Here is a 16,758-nt window from a genome sequence, read left to right as displayed (position 1 = left end):
ATCGATGTGAAAATGACCTGGGCTACGGGTGAAGCTTCTTTGAGTTTGAACATTCAGTAATTTTGACCTAAAGAAAATATTTAAGCCAAGGAGATTCGAGCTTAATCAACTTATTGAATTTTTTTTCCTCGTTTTGAAAGCATAAGTTTGAGAACTAGAGACACATAGACAATATTACGATTTAGTTTCAGTCTAAGATCAAGTTAGAATTTGAGTTTCAGTCAACGGTCGTCGGGCCGAACGGGCCGGTCGGACGGGCCGGACTGGCTGGTCGGACCGGACGAACCGGTCGGGCCGATTAGGCCAGGTCGAACGGACCGACCGACACGTGCGGCACGCGTGCAGCTAACGTCACAATGACATCAGCTGGCGCGTGCCTCGCACACGCCAGCGATCGCGCAGGCGCACGTGCGCGCGTCGGGCGACGCATGCGCCTTCCCTTGCGAATTGGCACGTGCTTTGCACGCGCCGAAGACGCCGGTTCGTTCCAGCTGCGTGTGGGGGCGTGTTTGGCGGCCTTTGGTGGCGTTCCGCCACTCGTCGCGATTGTCTCGACGAGACCTTCCATCCAACGCCATCAAAAATCGATTTCGACTTACAGAAACTTGAAAAAATGGATGAACGGTGCTCGGGTGTCGGGATTTTTCACCTCGATCGGTGTCGGCCGATTAATTTCGCGAAAATTAATAAGAAATCATCCATAAACATGAAAGGGGTCGGGGAAAACATGGAAAAGGATCGGGAAACAAGAACTACGGCTCTGATACCAATGTTGAGTTTGTCGGATTCCCAAAAATTGGATTCGACACTAAATCGAACCCCTAAACTAGTGCGGAAGACGAGCCCGGGAAAAACATATGCATTACCGATCCTAAGGCACATCACAGAATTGAACGTACCTTGTTAGCCACAGATTAAACACTAACGCTGATATGAGGAAGAGAAACTGGACCCATTCAATCCGATGACGCGAATTTTGCCTTGAAAGGAAGAGAGCGTCGGCCACTTGCTTATTGTTTTTCTTTCGGAGCGTTTTTGAGGGAAAGAGGGAGGAGGGATGTACGTTATGCCAAAAGGTACGTTCCTCCCTCTCTTTTCTCCCTTAAATACGTTCCCTCCAAAAGGAAACGTGTCCCTTCATCATATCCCTCCATCCATGGGCTCTAATATTCTGGGCCGGGCTTTTAGGCCCAACATGGGCGGACGGGCCAACTTAGGCCCATTACAATAATAAAACCATCAAACAGCTACAAGGTGAAAATCACCACATCACCGGAGGGAGGCTCTGTGTGTAAAAACGCCAGCAAATACTTTGCCAGGGGCAACATAAACATCACAGACGAGAAGATAAAGGCCGTGAGAGAGAAGGCATTCATTGTGTTCAGGGCCATCGAGGCTTGCCTCCAGGCTAACCCTGAGACTAGTGAGTCTGTGTGTGGTTAATTTTTAGTAGCGTGTGGCAAATGCCATGCTTGTTTTGCATGGGATGATTGCCATTTTTTTTTTGGTTGGATTTCTGAGAGGATGGTGGTGGTCCCGGTGGAGTCGTTTTGGGTCTTTTTTTTTTTTTTTTTCTTATTAGTTTGTTTTCATGAATTTGAGCCATGATGGATGGGCCACGTGATATACTCACATAGTCAGCCAGCAATAAATTGTCATTCAATGTCATAGCCAATTGTGTCGTCCTTCCCCTTTTTTTGGCTCTACACTCGCTTTATTGAAACGACGATCGACAAGCCTACAGCTGTTCACGAACGATTTCTCGCGTAACATACCATGTGATTTCCGCATGTTTCTGTTGCTCTTAGGTTAATTCGCAAGGCATTTTGCTCGTCTATGCTTTTTGGAACTTAGTGAGTTGGTAATTGTTGTCTGTGTCCTAGGCTCTTCTTTCTTAGCGTTCCGAAAGAAAGGGCACAATCTTTTCGGTCCCGATTCGAACGCAAGATGCTGACGGAATTTGCTCAAATTTGAATGTTGTTTCGTAAAACCAAGGACTACAAATTGATTGATTTCGTTCGATAAGAACCCCCTCCAGATTCTCCAACCGATTAGGGTTTTCTTGCTCCGTTTATGTTAATCTATCTTTGGAGTGAGGAAATATGGTTATATTATTGATATTGAGTCTCTAAAGTGTGATTAGAAAATAATGTTTTGTGTATCCTATTACTGTTAGTGAGGAGGGTATGTGTTTTTTTCCGTATTGGTTTCCATGTTAAAACCTTAGTGTCGTTGTGGCTTTGTCTTATTGTCATTTCAGTATTACATATTCTTGACGGTTGCTGGGGTTGAGTTGATTTCGGTTGGTTTAGTTTTAGAGGAGAAATTGATGCTGAATTGTGTTTCGTTATTAGTAAATCGTTGCCCGGTTCTTCCCAATATTATTGTCCAACGGTTTGTTCTATCATCATATAGACATTTTTATATTAGGAACAAGGGGCATGTCATAATCTGAATAATCTACGGAATAATTTTATTTGTTCATAAGCTTTGTTTGTTTCACAAAATATTCATTGATCAAAGCCCTTCACACTTAGTAAAAGAGAACCTCTCAATTCTTTTCCTCAAAAATAAAATATATATGTTCCTAAAGAAATTTGGCAAATCCTTTATATAGGCTTTCTAGCCACCACACAAACCCTAAAAATCTAATGCGTCATATTCTAGAATATTCCTAAACAAGAATATATATATATATATATATATATATATATATATATATATTGACTTGGTCAATTATTTGGTGACCAGATAATTAAATTGCGCCAAGATTTCCAAGATTCTTCAAAATTTGATCCAAGGTCATCTCCACGTCGAAGATCACGAATCATAACGCCAACAGCTTGCCTGAATTGCTTGGCCCGCACTCGAGTAATCGAACCAGTAGGAATAGACAATGGGTCCCTAGCACCTCCTCCTCGATATGGCTTGATGTCCACATCAGTCTCGCCGGCTGAAAATCGCCTGACCTGACCCGCACATGGATCACGTGGCAGCATGACTTGAGGTCCACTTCCAAACCTAATCTGGTCCTGACCCGGTTGAAGAAATCGGAATGAAAACGCGATTTCCTATCCCAGTTGCAAGAAAGCCGCCATCGAATTTTAGCGACACGCAAACCAAAACAAGGCAAAATCAACCAACAAGGCGATGATCACGACACAAAAGAGCGAAGTGAAATCGACTTTGATTTTGTTCTCCAGCTTAAACTTACTCATACACAACATAAAGTGCTATGGGATAAGGAGAAAAACATCGAGATGGGGCAACCCGGAAACAAGAAAAGAACGAAATCAGCCTGAGATTGAAAGTCGGTTGACGGCATAAAATGCCAAAAGAAGAAAACGTGCAATTGAAGCTTAGTGAGACAGAGATAAAATGCCAGAAGAAAGAAAACGTGCAATTGAAGATTTGGAACATAAACAAGAAAAAAAAAGTAGCTTATTGTTCTCGAAAACAATTTCTAGAAATAAGTCTATTTTTTTATTTTCTATTTTTCTTTTGTTCTTCCTTCCTGTAGCCATTGCTGGCCCCCTTGCCAACCGTTGGCCACCTCCAACCGCTAGTGGTCATTGTCAGCCAACTGCTGGCAGCCGCTACCTCACCACTAGCAACCGTTGTCGCTATCATCACTTGACTGTCATTGGCCAATCGCTGACAATCGTCATCACCGCCGTCACCCAACCGTCGTCGCCACAGTCCCTGACTATCGGCGACTGTCATTGTTGCAAAGCCCACTGACCACCTCGTCGGCCAACAACTACCATCAACTGTCGCCCGACCATTGCACGATAGCCACCCGACCGCCGCACAATTGCCGCACAATCGTTGTACAACCGATGCCCAAATGCCGCCCGACTATGCATGACTATCAGCGGCAGTCATGCGGCGACTGGCGACGGTTGGCAATCAATAAGCAAGAAGAAAAAAACGAATAAATATAAAAATTTATAAATCGTACCAAACACATTTTTATTCTTTTTCTATTTCAAGAATAGAAATTTTATATCATTACCAAACATGTTATTTTACTTAGAAATTCCCCGGAGTAGAAATAGAAAAAAACTATTTTCCTGAACACCTCCAAACCTGACATCATCTGCTATATACCTAGATATAATAACTAGGACAATGTAACTCGATCTTTTGAAACATCCGGTCAAATCATGGCCCCGTAAAAGCACCGCAGCAATGTGATTTCATCCTTTCGCTGCAAAGAATCCATTAATGGGTTACACGCACCGACCGAAGGTGTCAATCCACGCATTCTCATTTTCCTAAACACCTCCAAACCTTCAATAAACATACCGTCATGCGAATACATCTAGACGACAAAGCTCAACGTGCTAGAGCGACAAGAATCGCTACCTCTGGACGCTCTCATCATCAAATCCGCAATTCTGGACACCAAGTGGGCTCTAGCAAGCGAATCCCAAATGGGTCTCGTTGGCTGAAAATTGCCCGACCCGACCCGCACACGGATCACGTGGCAGCACGACCTAAGGTCCACTTCAAAACCCAATCTGGTCCTGACCCAATTGAAGAAGTCGGAACGAAAATGCAATTTCCTACCCCAGTCGCAGGAAAGCTACCATTGAATTTCCGCGACACGCAAACCAAAACAAGGCAAAATCGGCCAACAAGGGGGTGATCACGACGCGGAAGAGTGAAGTGAAATCAAAACATCAAGATGGGGCAACCCCGAAACAAGAAAAGAACGAAATCAGCCTGAGATTGAAAGTCCGTTGACGGCATAAAATGCCGGAAGAAGAAAACGTGCAATTGAAGCTTAGCAAGACAGAAATAAAATGCCGAAGAAAGAAAACGTGCAATTGAAGCTTAGCGAGAGAGAGATAAAATGCCAAAAGAGGCAACTGATGCTGAGCGAGAGAGAGATAAAATGCCAGAAGAGTTTCTCCAATCGAATGAGCCTTTGGATGTTTGGGAAGATCTTTTCAGCTTTCTATACCAAGATCTGGGTCCATCAATCAGCATCAAAAGGGTGTCCCCATCGCTAGGGGTGTCCAAAACCCCGACCCAACTCGAACCGACCTGAAGACGAACCAAACAAGAAACAAGTTGAGTATGTGTTTCGGGTCTTAAAATTGTTCAGGTAATTATTATGAAACAAGAAAATAAACATGTTTTGGGTCGAGTTAGGGTCAAAACATTGTTCGATCCAAACACATTATTGGCCTCTCACCCAAAGTCCCAAACCCAAACATTCTTCACTCTTTAGTCTTCACTGCACACAAACCGTCGCCGACTCTTCACTTCTCCAGTCGTCGACTCCCCCACTATCACTGTGGAGTTACAAGTCACGTTTTTTACCTATAATTCCATAATTTGTCGCTTCGCTCATATCCGGCCCGCGGAAACGCGAAATGGGTTGGATCTGAGTGAAGCAACGAATCACGGACGCAACCGTTTTCCAAACCGAAAACGGGGAAAAAAGAAAAAGAAAAAAAGCAATGGAGATGAAACGCCGGAGACGGCAATGAATTCCGCCGGAACGCACCTGTGCAGGCGAAGGCGATAGAGAAATTTCTAGGGTTTTCCCCATTCTAGCAGCGAATCAAACCCGAACGAGGGAGGTTGCTCGTTCGCTCGTAGGCTGATTTTTTTAGAGAGAGAGGGGTCTTCGGAGTCCTCCTGGAAGAGAGAGGGCAGTCGGAGGGCTATGGGCAGCGGTCGTGGGGTAGTGGTCGGCGGTCGGCGGTCGGCGGTGGCTAGGCGGCGGTCGTGCGACGGTCGTGTAGCAGTTGAGCAAGGGTCGTGCGGCGGTCGGGCGGGGGGTCGAGCGGCCGATGGTGGTAGTCGTTGGCGGTCATCTCGCCGACAAGGGTGGCCAAGATGGGCTATGGGTGGCGGCAATGATGATCATCGGCGATCAAGGGTTGCGGCGACGATGATGACGATCGTCGACGGTTAGGTGACAGCGATCGTTGTCGGCCGGTGGTCGTGGCGGTGGCGGTGATTGACGGTTGGCGGGGGGCTAGCGGTTGCTGCAGCAAGGAAGAAGAACAAAAGAAAAATAGAAAAGAAAAATGGACTTATTTCTAGAAATTATTCCTAGGATTAAGAAGCTACTTTTTTTTTTGTTTCTTATTTCTATTCCAAATATATTCCCTGACTACTTTTCTATTCTAGGGAATAGAAAAATAAGTTGGCGTTACCAAAATGATTTCTGTTCTTTTTTTGTTTCGAGGAACAGAAAAACAGAAATTGATAGAAACAGAAACGTTACCATGTAAGCATGTAGCCATCTCCTTTTCTCACCATCGTTGGTAAAGCATCATCCAGATCTTGTCCTTTTCTTGCTTGAGAGTTAAGGTTATGTGCGCCCCCCGCTCGGTGGAGCACACTTGCTCCGCGCATGGTGGACCGTCACTTTCTCTTAGCATGTTGATAGGGCTATGGTGATGATATGGAACTTTTCAAATTTGAGTAGACCAAGTTGTTAAAGCTCAAATAAAACAGTTTGTAACAAATGTGAAATAATCGTGGCAACATCTATGTGATCTTTCACTTATAAGAAGAAGGTATTAAAAGTAGGGTTGAGTCTTGTCCAATCGAATAAAAATAATCTACTATTCGGGCACAATTTGAGGTCAACCATTCAAACTTGTCAATTCCAAGTTAAGAAAATGTGAATTTCGATTTAAGTTCATACTTAGCTAAAACTCAAATTCTAACGTGATCTTAGACTGAAATTAAATCATAATATCGTCTATGTGTTTTTAGTTCTCAAATGTATGCTTTCAAAACAAGTAAAAATATTCAATAAGTTGATTAAGCTCAAATCTCCTTGACTTGAGTATTTTCTTTAGGTCAAAACTATTGAATGTTCAAACTCAAAGAAGCTTCACCCGTAGCCTAGGTCATTTTCACAATTATAAGCAAAAACGCGCTCTATTGATTTTTTTACCAATTTAAATAGTAATGAAAATATTAAAAAGAAATCCTTCCATCATCATTTTTATGTTAGAAGAGTCTTTAAGTGTTTCACGTTAAATAAAATACAAATTGTGTTAATCTCAATTTTTGAAAAATATTTAGAAGCAATAAGTAAGATTCATTAATTCCAAGACTCGCACAAGATTCATTAATTCCAAGACTTGCACAATACACGAGACAGAAGAGATGGGATGGAGAATAAGAGTTGCATCAGTGATTCTCATCTACTAAATGTGAGTAAGCTTTGAAAATTCGCTTAGGAGTTGTTTTTCTCAGCATAAAGATTTGACTAGTTTCATATGGAGACGGTCGACAACTTTGTGAAAACCAGTGCCTATAGCAATCGTGGCCTCAAGATCTAGAAGCCAAGAGGAGAACACCGCATGTGAACATAAGAAAATGAGTGCATAGTGTTGTCCATAAACTTTTAATTTTTACGATATAGTCCTTGAACTATTAGTAAATATCTAGTATAGTATTTTGTTATTTGATGATAGGGATATTATATTATAATTAGAGATGAATATCTTACTTAGATAATCCGTGTGTAACTTTTCAAACTTACCAAATTGGTTCCACGTTAGCAGATTCTATTAACTTGAATTAACGAAAGTATAACATTGAATATTTTTATATAAGGGACTAAATTGAATATTTACCAATAATTTAGGTGCTACATTGAACAAATTAAATTCCACTAACGATATTTCGTATTGAACTAAAGTTTATGAACTATTTGTATCATTTTCCTTCTATATATCAGCATATTAACTCGCATCATCTGAGAACTAACTTCTATTATCAATATAAACTCATCCTATGGGTGGATTAGGTGGGCTTTGAGTCAAACTGAGTATGGTTGTACCCAAATTGACCTATTAAATCTGTATTGACCAATTTTTTCACAATACTCGACCAGACTTATACTCAACTCTATCCAAGTCCAATTTTTAGTAATTTTTCTCATTAAATTGTTTCCTCTTAAGGATAAGTGACTTCATTAACTGACTCACCGAGTGCCTAATGGAGCTCAGGTGTTTGGGTTGGGTGGCAAGCTAGCACTTCACACAGAATAATATTTGTGGCTAATTTGCTATAATTGTAAAATAGATTCTAAAAATTTCGAGCATTGAATTTTAAGCGGGAAATATTTTGAGTGTTGAATAAGGAGCAGAAAGTTGTTTGATAATTTATGAATGTTCAATGATGAAAACAAATATTTTCTTACCCTACATGGTGTTGGGGATGTCATTAGTAGGTTTTAGCAACATACTGTAGCAAGATTTAATCTTCCATCAAATATCCTTTTAGAAAAGAATCAATGCGAAAGATAAAATTGTAGAATTCCCATATAGTTCTTTATTATATGATTATTTAAAATAACAAAATAAAATATAATACTAGGTACAATCAATCAATGATATGCACAATCAAATAAGATATATGCATAATCTTAAGCAATATGGAGAATAAGTCAATATCATAATATCATTAACATCTCCTCAAACTAAAGTGACTTCAAAGAAGTAAGCTAAAGCTTGAAATCAATGTTAGACAATGCCATGAAGACTTGTTTCTGAAATGACTACTCATGGTATTGGGCTTGGTAAATCCACGGTATGGAGGTGCGTGGCGGTGCCTAAGTCGGCATTTAGTGGCTCTTTGAGGCAAAACTTCAACCTAGAACTCCTCTAAGGGTAGCAAGACTAGTGATGGTGTCGGTTTCTCAAAATGAGCAATGAAAAATTTAGAATCGGATGGGAAATAACAAGCGATCGATACAGCCGGCTTTTTGGTATTTAGATGAAGGAAAATATAATTAGTTTACGAAAAATGACATATATCTTATCTCTTTCCTTGAACCATCAAACAAATGAAAATTAGCTTTTTTCCTTGAAAATGACATATCTTTTGGATAAGAAGGAAATCACTTTCCTTATCTCTTTCCTTGAACCATCAAATAAATGAAAATTAGCTTTTTTTCCTTGAAAATGATTTCCAGGGAATTTTATTTAATCATGAAGTTTCAATGAAACAAATGCACTCTGGTGGATTAGGTAAAGTGATTTACTTCTTTTCAGAAGGGGAAGTTGTTTTCCCCTCAATTAAACTTGCTATTTTCAGTGCGTGGAAAACGTTTTCCTTAGATTGATAATTTTCCATCATTCAAATACCAGAAAATCGCAATATAATCTCTCGAAAACAGTTTTTCTTAAAACAAATTGACCGTGAAAGTGAGCGATGTAATGATTGTGTCATGCCAACGAGAGGCATAGTTTGAGAAAAACACAGTCCTTATGGAGATTTCGTCTTTTCGTCCTCCATAAAATGATGCACAGGCCGAAGGACGAGTTGGGTATGAACTTCAAATGTGGATCCAGATGAAACATCTCGAGAGCTCGGAGCGACAGCTCCGGCGGAGGAGCTAGGGAGACTCCGAAAGCCATGGCCTGTTTAATTTTTCAATTCCTTTATTTGGGTCTCTTTTCTTTTTCTTGTTTTTGCCTATTTTGGCTTGAATCGAAGGAGGTGAACTCACTCCAAAAGCAAATAATTTTAGACACTTTGTGCAAAGGGATGAAGCGTGACTTGACTCCTATTGGTGCCTGGGGACCGCTGGAGTGCTTCACGTCAAACCAATCGCCCTCATCTTTGTCGAGTTCCAGGGATCGCGAATGTTCATCTCCTGCTCTGCCTCGATGGACCGACCGATGGGGGAGTTTTCAATTGGGTCCTTGATCAACCAAATTTCCTAATTAACTCTCCATCTATCCTAAAATTTGAAACACCTTATGATCAATTATGGTTTCATCTTCGATCATATGAACTAGTATCAATGCTATATAAAGCTCGTAATCAATGGTTTCATCTTATGATCAATTATGGGCTCGCCGAACATCAGAGACCTCTTGACGGCGTTCGGCCCCTCGTCGGAGTTCTTCGCCATCAGCTCCGGCGATGGCCGGATTAAGGTTAACCTCGCCTGCTTCCCGGTTCTTTCGGTTTGTGGCAAGTTTTCTTCGGATTCGATAAGAAAGTATTGGCTTTTACGGTGTCTGATTCTGGAATCGGACGCGAATTAACGGTCATTCTCTGTTCCGATGAATGCCGCTTTGCCTTATTACTCGCCCATTGCGTCTCAGTAAGCAACAGTAGCTTCGCTTAATTAAACGGGACCTTTTTTTTTTTTTTTCTTTTGTTGTTTTGGATTCTTTGTTTTTTAGATTTGGGACTCTTTGAAAGGGCAGATTCAGACGGAGTTTGTGGACATTGCGGCAAATGATCCGACGGATGCGGTTATGAGGCCGAACAGGGTCACCTTTCGATTGATTACACCTGCATGAAGTGGCTGGATTTGGGGAAAAAGGTTGGGTTGTGATTTCTTATGGAAGTTGAGGGACAGTTTTGCATTACTGTTTTTTTCCAGAAAAGCTATGTGTTATGACCATATCTAAGCTTTCGAGCAATCACTTGGCCACTAGATGCATGAGCTTTACATCGAGCTAGACTGGGTGGCTTGTGTTTTAAATAGGGTTGAAACTTGGGAGCTATTTAATGTCAAGATCAAGCCAACTGATTTAAGAAACTTGGTCAGTCCGTGTGGCTCAGGTTTTACATTTCAAAGCTGTACTTCATATCTCCCAAACTTGGTTAACCTGTCTATGGATCAGGGCAAAATAATGAAATGTTGGTAACCTATACTGAGTGAGGTAAGGCTGCATTTGACGTACTTAATTAAGTTCATGGATCGTGCTGATGCAAAACAAATTTTGGGCTAGAATCGATTAAATGACTAGGCACAAGCCTTTATTTCTAATGCGTGCTTACTTGATATGTGCTAGTGAAACGAGAATTTGGAGCATTAGGATTTTGCTGCTGGATGTGGCAAGGAAAAAGTATTTCTAATGTGACTAGGAGATTATGTTGATGTATATTGGTTTGGTTATCGGTTATAAGGGATTTTACATGAATAACAAGGTAGTCATCTGTCCAATTATCTTTAAAAGATTGTATGAAAGAAGAAGTGTGTGGCAAGAATATGTTCTGAACATGGTAAGCAGGTGAAACAGTGTAGACAAAGACATTTTCTGAGTCTCCACAAGTCTACAGTCACTTGCATGGACAAGAGGTTGAAGGAAGTAACAGTAGCTGGATGCATAATGCATGCATAGCTTAAGAGTTGACATGGGCTTTCTCCAAATGCATGTAGACGGAAATCATTCTGAGCGTTTGAAATTAGAGGAGCAAAATAGAAACCAGGGTGAATCTAATGAGAATGAAGTGACTAACGGATCTGAAGTTATATAGGAAAGTGTAAAATACTATGTAAGTATGTAAGTCTTCCATGACTGTATGAAATTGAGAGTGTGCTAGGTTGTAGCTTTTAATATTTGCTGAGACTTCTATCTTGGTGTTATGCAGATGGAAGTGTACTAGCTTCTGCATCTGCACAAGTAATGATATATAGTTGCTCAGATCACAGAAAGATACAGAAGTTTTCTGGCCATCCTGTGAGTCTTAGTTTTCTAATTAGTCTTGTATTTTCTGTTTTATACATCCCCTATGCTCCTCTTAATTTATAGTCCATCGAATTCTCTGAATTGTAAGGAGCTGTTCGCTCTATGATCTTCAGTAATGATGGGAAGTATGTTCTTTCCTGTGTTGGTGGTGAAAGATATATTGTTTTTTGGTAAGTTGATGGTAGCAAAACGCACTCAGCAAGCTGTACACTGTCCTTGGAGCATCCTGCAGTCTATCTTGTCAGCAGATTTATCGATAATGGAGAAGAAGATCTCAAAGGCCTGTATGTTTTGGCTCTTAAAGAGACTGGCATTTGTTATTTCTGGTTTGGACACAACATTGAGGAACTACGTGATTCAATATCTGCAAAAGTCTCTTTATCTATTGAGGACTCGTTATGGAGGAATCATCATGGTGCACCTACAATACTTGGTGCAAAATTTTAGCGCATTCCAAGTCGTGTATTTGGGCACATTTTTTTTATTTCCCATGGTCTACTGGTAAAGCCACTCTGTCAGAAAATTTTAGCGCATTCTAGGGAAAACATGAATTTAAACGGCTCTTGAGATGGGATTCTTTTGCCCACTGGTCAATCCCTGGTTTGGGCTTTAGAGAGGACAAGATGTAAGGAATAAAGGTAAGTCATGGACCTTGTTCATAAATAGTTCGGTAACTATACAAGATTTTTGTTCAGAAATAATTTTTTTTTTTAATTTTATTCCAATCATCATGGACCTGGTGCATAAAATAAAAACTTCTATATAATAAGATAATGTGAATCAAAGCGGCACTTCCTAGACAGATACCAAAAGTTATTCCATTTCCCTTTCATATATCGACTTGACTTCTATCCAGGAGCAGTTCCTCAGCAAATTCTTGCTTGAGCTTCAATGATTTCTTACAGTCTTATAGTACAGTAGAAAATCTCAAGCCCTTAGATGCACAGCGCCACAATCCACTGAGATTCCGTCTCATGTCGTATTGATCTGTTCGTGAAATTAGCATCTTTAAAGATCGGCAGAGGCCCTAGGAAGAGTTATTATCACTAATTTTACTCAATGCGATTAATGCACAATTTTTCAAATTAGGTGATTTGGGCGCTACTTGGAACTTCCATCAATGAGTAAAGTAAGTCCTGATTCTTGTCGATGTTGGTGAGGGGTGGTTCGGTAATTAGGCTTTATTAGTTCCCTGAAGCCGAAGTCCTATGGAAATAAAAGATGTGAATAGTCTGGAAGGTCTCATACATCTCCTTAACTAAGGCTGCTCTGAAAATCAAGATGGAGGTCTATGCATTGTGGATTTTCATTCATACATCTATAAAATCCCTATAAAACCTTAAGCCCTAAATAAATATAAATAATAAAATTCAACTTTCGAGCTTTTCTCTTATCAATCGGGTTCCCTTTCAATTCATTTAGGTGTAGATTTTGCTCGTGGGCCCAAACTCGAGACATTTTTTAACAATAATTCCTCCCCCTCCTCCTCCTGGTGGTTTGATTGATTGAATTAGTAAAGTTATATGTATCTCATGAAACTCAAATGGAGCCAAACCACACTGCTCCATACCTCGTCAATCATCGTTGGGTCGTTGATTGCATCTCGAAAGCGAGTTGTAAAGCAGAGGAATGGAAGAAGACCGGGCCGACACAATGGAAATACGACATCCAATGAAACTTTAGTCCATAGTGACATACCGGGCTGGCGATAGCGCCTTATTTGCTGGGTAATAACACGAAGACATATAGCCCTTCCCCGCTCACAATATCCACAACCATCGCTCAAATAAGAGTAAAATAAAAACCCCAAAACAACTGCACCAACTTCCGGATAATAAAACTACACAAACCACTGCACCATCAGACCAAAAAAAAAGAAAACACTGTACCAACTTCCTGAAATAAAACCATTAAGGTGACACCCTAGACATGAGGGTTCGCCACCAGATAAGCCTCGATGGCCCTGGACAATGCGGACGCCTTCTCCTTCACTGCCATGATCTTCTCCTCGGTGATGTCCACGTCGTTCTTGGCGAAGTACTTGATTGTGTTCTTGCACACCGAGCCTCCCTCGGGTGACATGGTGATCTTCGCCTCGTAGGTGATCATCTCGAAGGTGGTGCCCAGCGCATCGCCCTCAGTGATCGAGTAGCAGTAGGTGAAGTTCTCATTGTCCAGGGCCTCGACCTTGTGCTTCACTGTCCTGTCTCGGTTGCCTATATAAAAGGAACAAACAGTGACCTCACATTCGCAGGAGTTGCCAGTTTACTGTGCCACCACCGTGTTGCAATCTTATTGACTCAAGACATTGCGAGGTTAACGGCAACCACTTTGTGTTACTAACCTTCGATGGAAGTGAACTCCTCGACGAACTCAGCGCTCTTGAGGACTGGCATGAGGACCCCGGAGATGAGGTTGTTGGCATTGACAATGGCCTCAAACGCCTTGGCTGCCGGGATGGAGGATGCTATCATGGTGCTGCAGCTGAACACTCCCATGATTCTCTATCCGAATAGAATTTTTTGAAATGATCAGAAGGAAGGGTTCTACTGAAGTTGGGATCTTGGGTTCTTCTTATATATGCAGGGAGACAGAGATGGAGAGACGTTCCTGTAGCGGTCGACATCAGTTAAAACCTAAATTTGCCATAGTGGGGGTGTGGGGACACCTTTTTGATGCTGATTGATAGAAAGCTAAAGCGGAGCTTTCCAAACATCGAAAGGCGCATTCGATTGGAGAAAATATTGGCTGGATTTGGGATTCCTCAGGGGAAGAGAGAGAGGCGATAGAGGGTAGGGGAGTGTGTTATCCAGTGAGTGTGAACTCGAAGTTATTTATATGCTCGAATCTCAGTTCCAGTCAATTTTCCGGCGCCTTTCGATGTTTGGGAAGCTCTTTCAAGCTTTCCGTACCAGGAGGTGGGTCCATCAATCAGCACAAAAAAAGGTGTCCACGCCAACCCTCCATTTGCAGCCCTTGTAGTCTAAACTTCCTTTCAAGTTGGCCGCTATCCTCAAACCGACACGTAACGACCAAAACTTATGACAGTGCAATTTCTTGTTATTAAATTAGATAGAAGACCTATTTTAATGCTTTGGGATTGATCCTTGCGAGTTTAATATAAAATCTGATACCTTTACGGTGAAGTCAATAATTATAATAAATTGAAAAAAAGTAAAGCAAATGTGAAAAAGGAAACAACCTGAGCAACTTGATAGGGAAATGCATTTGGAAAATACTCGACTCAAAAAGCAAATAAACCGCAAAACTGTTTCTCGTTGAGGGGAAGAACTACGGTTACTTTTCTAGTGCACGTGTATGCAAAAGAAAATATCACTTCGAAATACTGTGTAGAGACTGAACACTTTGTATCGGTGTGTCCATAGATCAGTAACTTCTGAGGGTGGGGTGATACGAGTGGGAAAAAGTAGAGAAGTAAAGAACCGACACAAAACAAAAGTGGTGGAAGGACAGAAGCAACGAAAAAATGGGAAAAAGTAGAGAAGTAAAGAACCGACACAAAACAAAGGTGGTGGAAGGACAGAAGCAACGAAAATATTTAATCATGTTGATGGTTTTGTAATGAATACTGCCTAGAATTTCCAATTTGGTGATTTGCGAATCCTCTATCCTTATCCTTTACTTTGTTGGGAACCCCTTCAGAGGCAACTTTTCTCGGTTCTTTTGCATAATCATGTTGATGTTCAGTTCCGTAATGAATACCCATGTTATGATTTGCAAGTCAATTTTCCCGGTAAACGTGAAATTTCATTAATCAACCAATATTAAAAAAAAAAAAAGGGCCAATCTCACAAAAGCTCTGCCCTAAATTCCATGACCAGTATCCCCGATCCCCTGTAGTTAAAAAGACGAAACACGCTCGCCTCTTTCAAGAAAGTGCGCAAAAGGAGAAATAAGTGGGGCCCACTTTTCAATCAACCTACGTCGCACAAAAAACTGTAGACACCGCCCCCAAATTCCACAAAAGCAAAAACCGCCATTCCCGGGCTCCTTCAAATCAACAAAGACGAACGACCCTCAGCCCCGACACAATGAAAGGACACCGGGGATGAATGAGGAGCGATGTAAAAAGTACCATGCATCTCTTAAATTAATGTCTCAAGTCTGAACTGATATACAAGACTTGACCAAATTAGAGGACTTTCTTATTGGAATTAGAAATTTTCTTGATGGGAATATTCTCATAATATATATACATAGACAAGTTTTTTGGTCTTTCGAGAAATATTTGTTTGTTGGTCGAGAAAAGTGCGAATCTATTATCATTTATTTGACCGCGTGAAAGTTAGGACTTATTGAAAAGCATCCAATGGCGTCTCATATATCTAAAATATTTGCCAGCATAATGCTCATTCCTTTAGGCTGCACGATGAAGCAATTTTCCCCCACCATGGGTTTTATTCGTGGGACTCCTCCACTTTGGACTTTGGTGTAATTAGGCCCGTCAAATGGGTGGTTTGAATCCAATCATAAATAGTTTTACTTAAATTAAGTCATTCAATTACCGACTCAAAAAAAAAAAAAAAAAAAAAAAAAAGTCATTCAATCCGTTTTGATTTATTTATATGCAATGTAAATTTCTTGAATCATACACCAGATAAATTGACACAAGTGCTATAAGCTTAGCGCCTTTATTTTTGGCAATTTCCTCTTTAATTCTCATAATTGAGAGAGAGAGAGAGAGAGAGCACGTGATGTGCATGTTTGATAGGCAGGAGCCGCACAAGAGAAATCAAACCCTCTAGAGAAAGCCTCAGAAAGACAGAAATAAAGTGGGGCCCGCGTTCAGAGAATCTTTTCCTCCTATTCCTATTCGGCCGAATGATGAGTGCTTGATTTTAGCCATAAACGGTAATCTGTGCGCTGAGCTTTACACCAAGTTGAAAGATTCATTTCTGTTTGCTAAGTTTTGTTTTTTTTTTTTTTTTTGGAGCAAAATTTCTGTTTGCTAAGTTGATGGTAACAAAATGCACTCAACAAGCCGTACACTGTCCATGGAGCACCCTGCAGTCTATTGTCATGGGCCGATCGATTGGGATTGTGACTGTGCGGCGACTCGGGCAACTTTGGATCACCCAAGCCAAGCCTTGCTTGATCGAACGCTTACCCACTCACTTATCCGAATCATTGAGAGAGAAAGTTAGAGAGAGGAGCTCTGAAAGGAAATGAAAGCTTTGATATTTCTTAAATGGAATGAATTGATTACAACTGAAGGATGACACTCTTTTTATAGTTGAGGGCCTCGGATTACATCCATTAA

The 16,758-nt window shown here is 40.9% G+C and overlaps 1 protein-coding gene across 1 annotated transcript; it reads right to left on the bottom strand.

The window, feature by feature from the left end:
• Positions 1 to 13,219: 13,219 nt before the first annotated feature.
• Positions 13,220 to 13,995, bottom strand: LOC120290479 (major strawberry allergen Fra a 1.06-like). The gene is made up of 2 exons (XM_039306753.1): positions 13,822 to 13,995; positions 13,220 to 13,693 (listed from the first exon to the last, which is right to left on the bottom strand). Exons 1-2 carry the CDS (start codon positions 13,973 to 13,975, stop codon positions 13,401 to 13,403), a joined length of 447 nt encoding a protein of 148 aa, XP_039162687.1. The 5' UTR covers positions 13,976 to 13,995; the 3' UTR covers positions 13,220 to 13,400.
• Positions 13,996 to 16,758: the final 2,763 nt, after the last annotated feature.

The sequence above is a fragment of the Eucalyptus grandis genome, chromosome 1 (assembly GCF_016545825.1).
Source record: "Eucalyptus grandis isolate ANBG69807.140 chromosome 1, ASM1654582v1, whole genome shotgun sequence".
In the NCBI taxonomy this organism is placed as follows: domain Eukaryota; kingdom Viridiplantae; phylum Streptophyta; class Magnoliopsida; order Myrtales; family Myrtaceae; genus Eucalyptus; species Eucalyptus grandis.
This window is presented reverse-complemented; position numbering and strand designations above follow the sequence as displayed.

Coding starts and splice junctions, on each gene's coding strand:
- LOC120290479 (XM_039306753.1), bottom strand. CDS start 13,975: ATGGGAGTGTTCAGCTGCAGCACCATGATAGCATCCTCCATCCCGGCA. Junction 13,694..13,821: donor GGAGTTCACTTCCATCGAAG/GTTAGTAACACA, acceptor CCTTTTATATAG/GCAACCGAGACAGGACAGTG.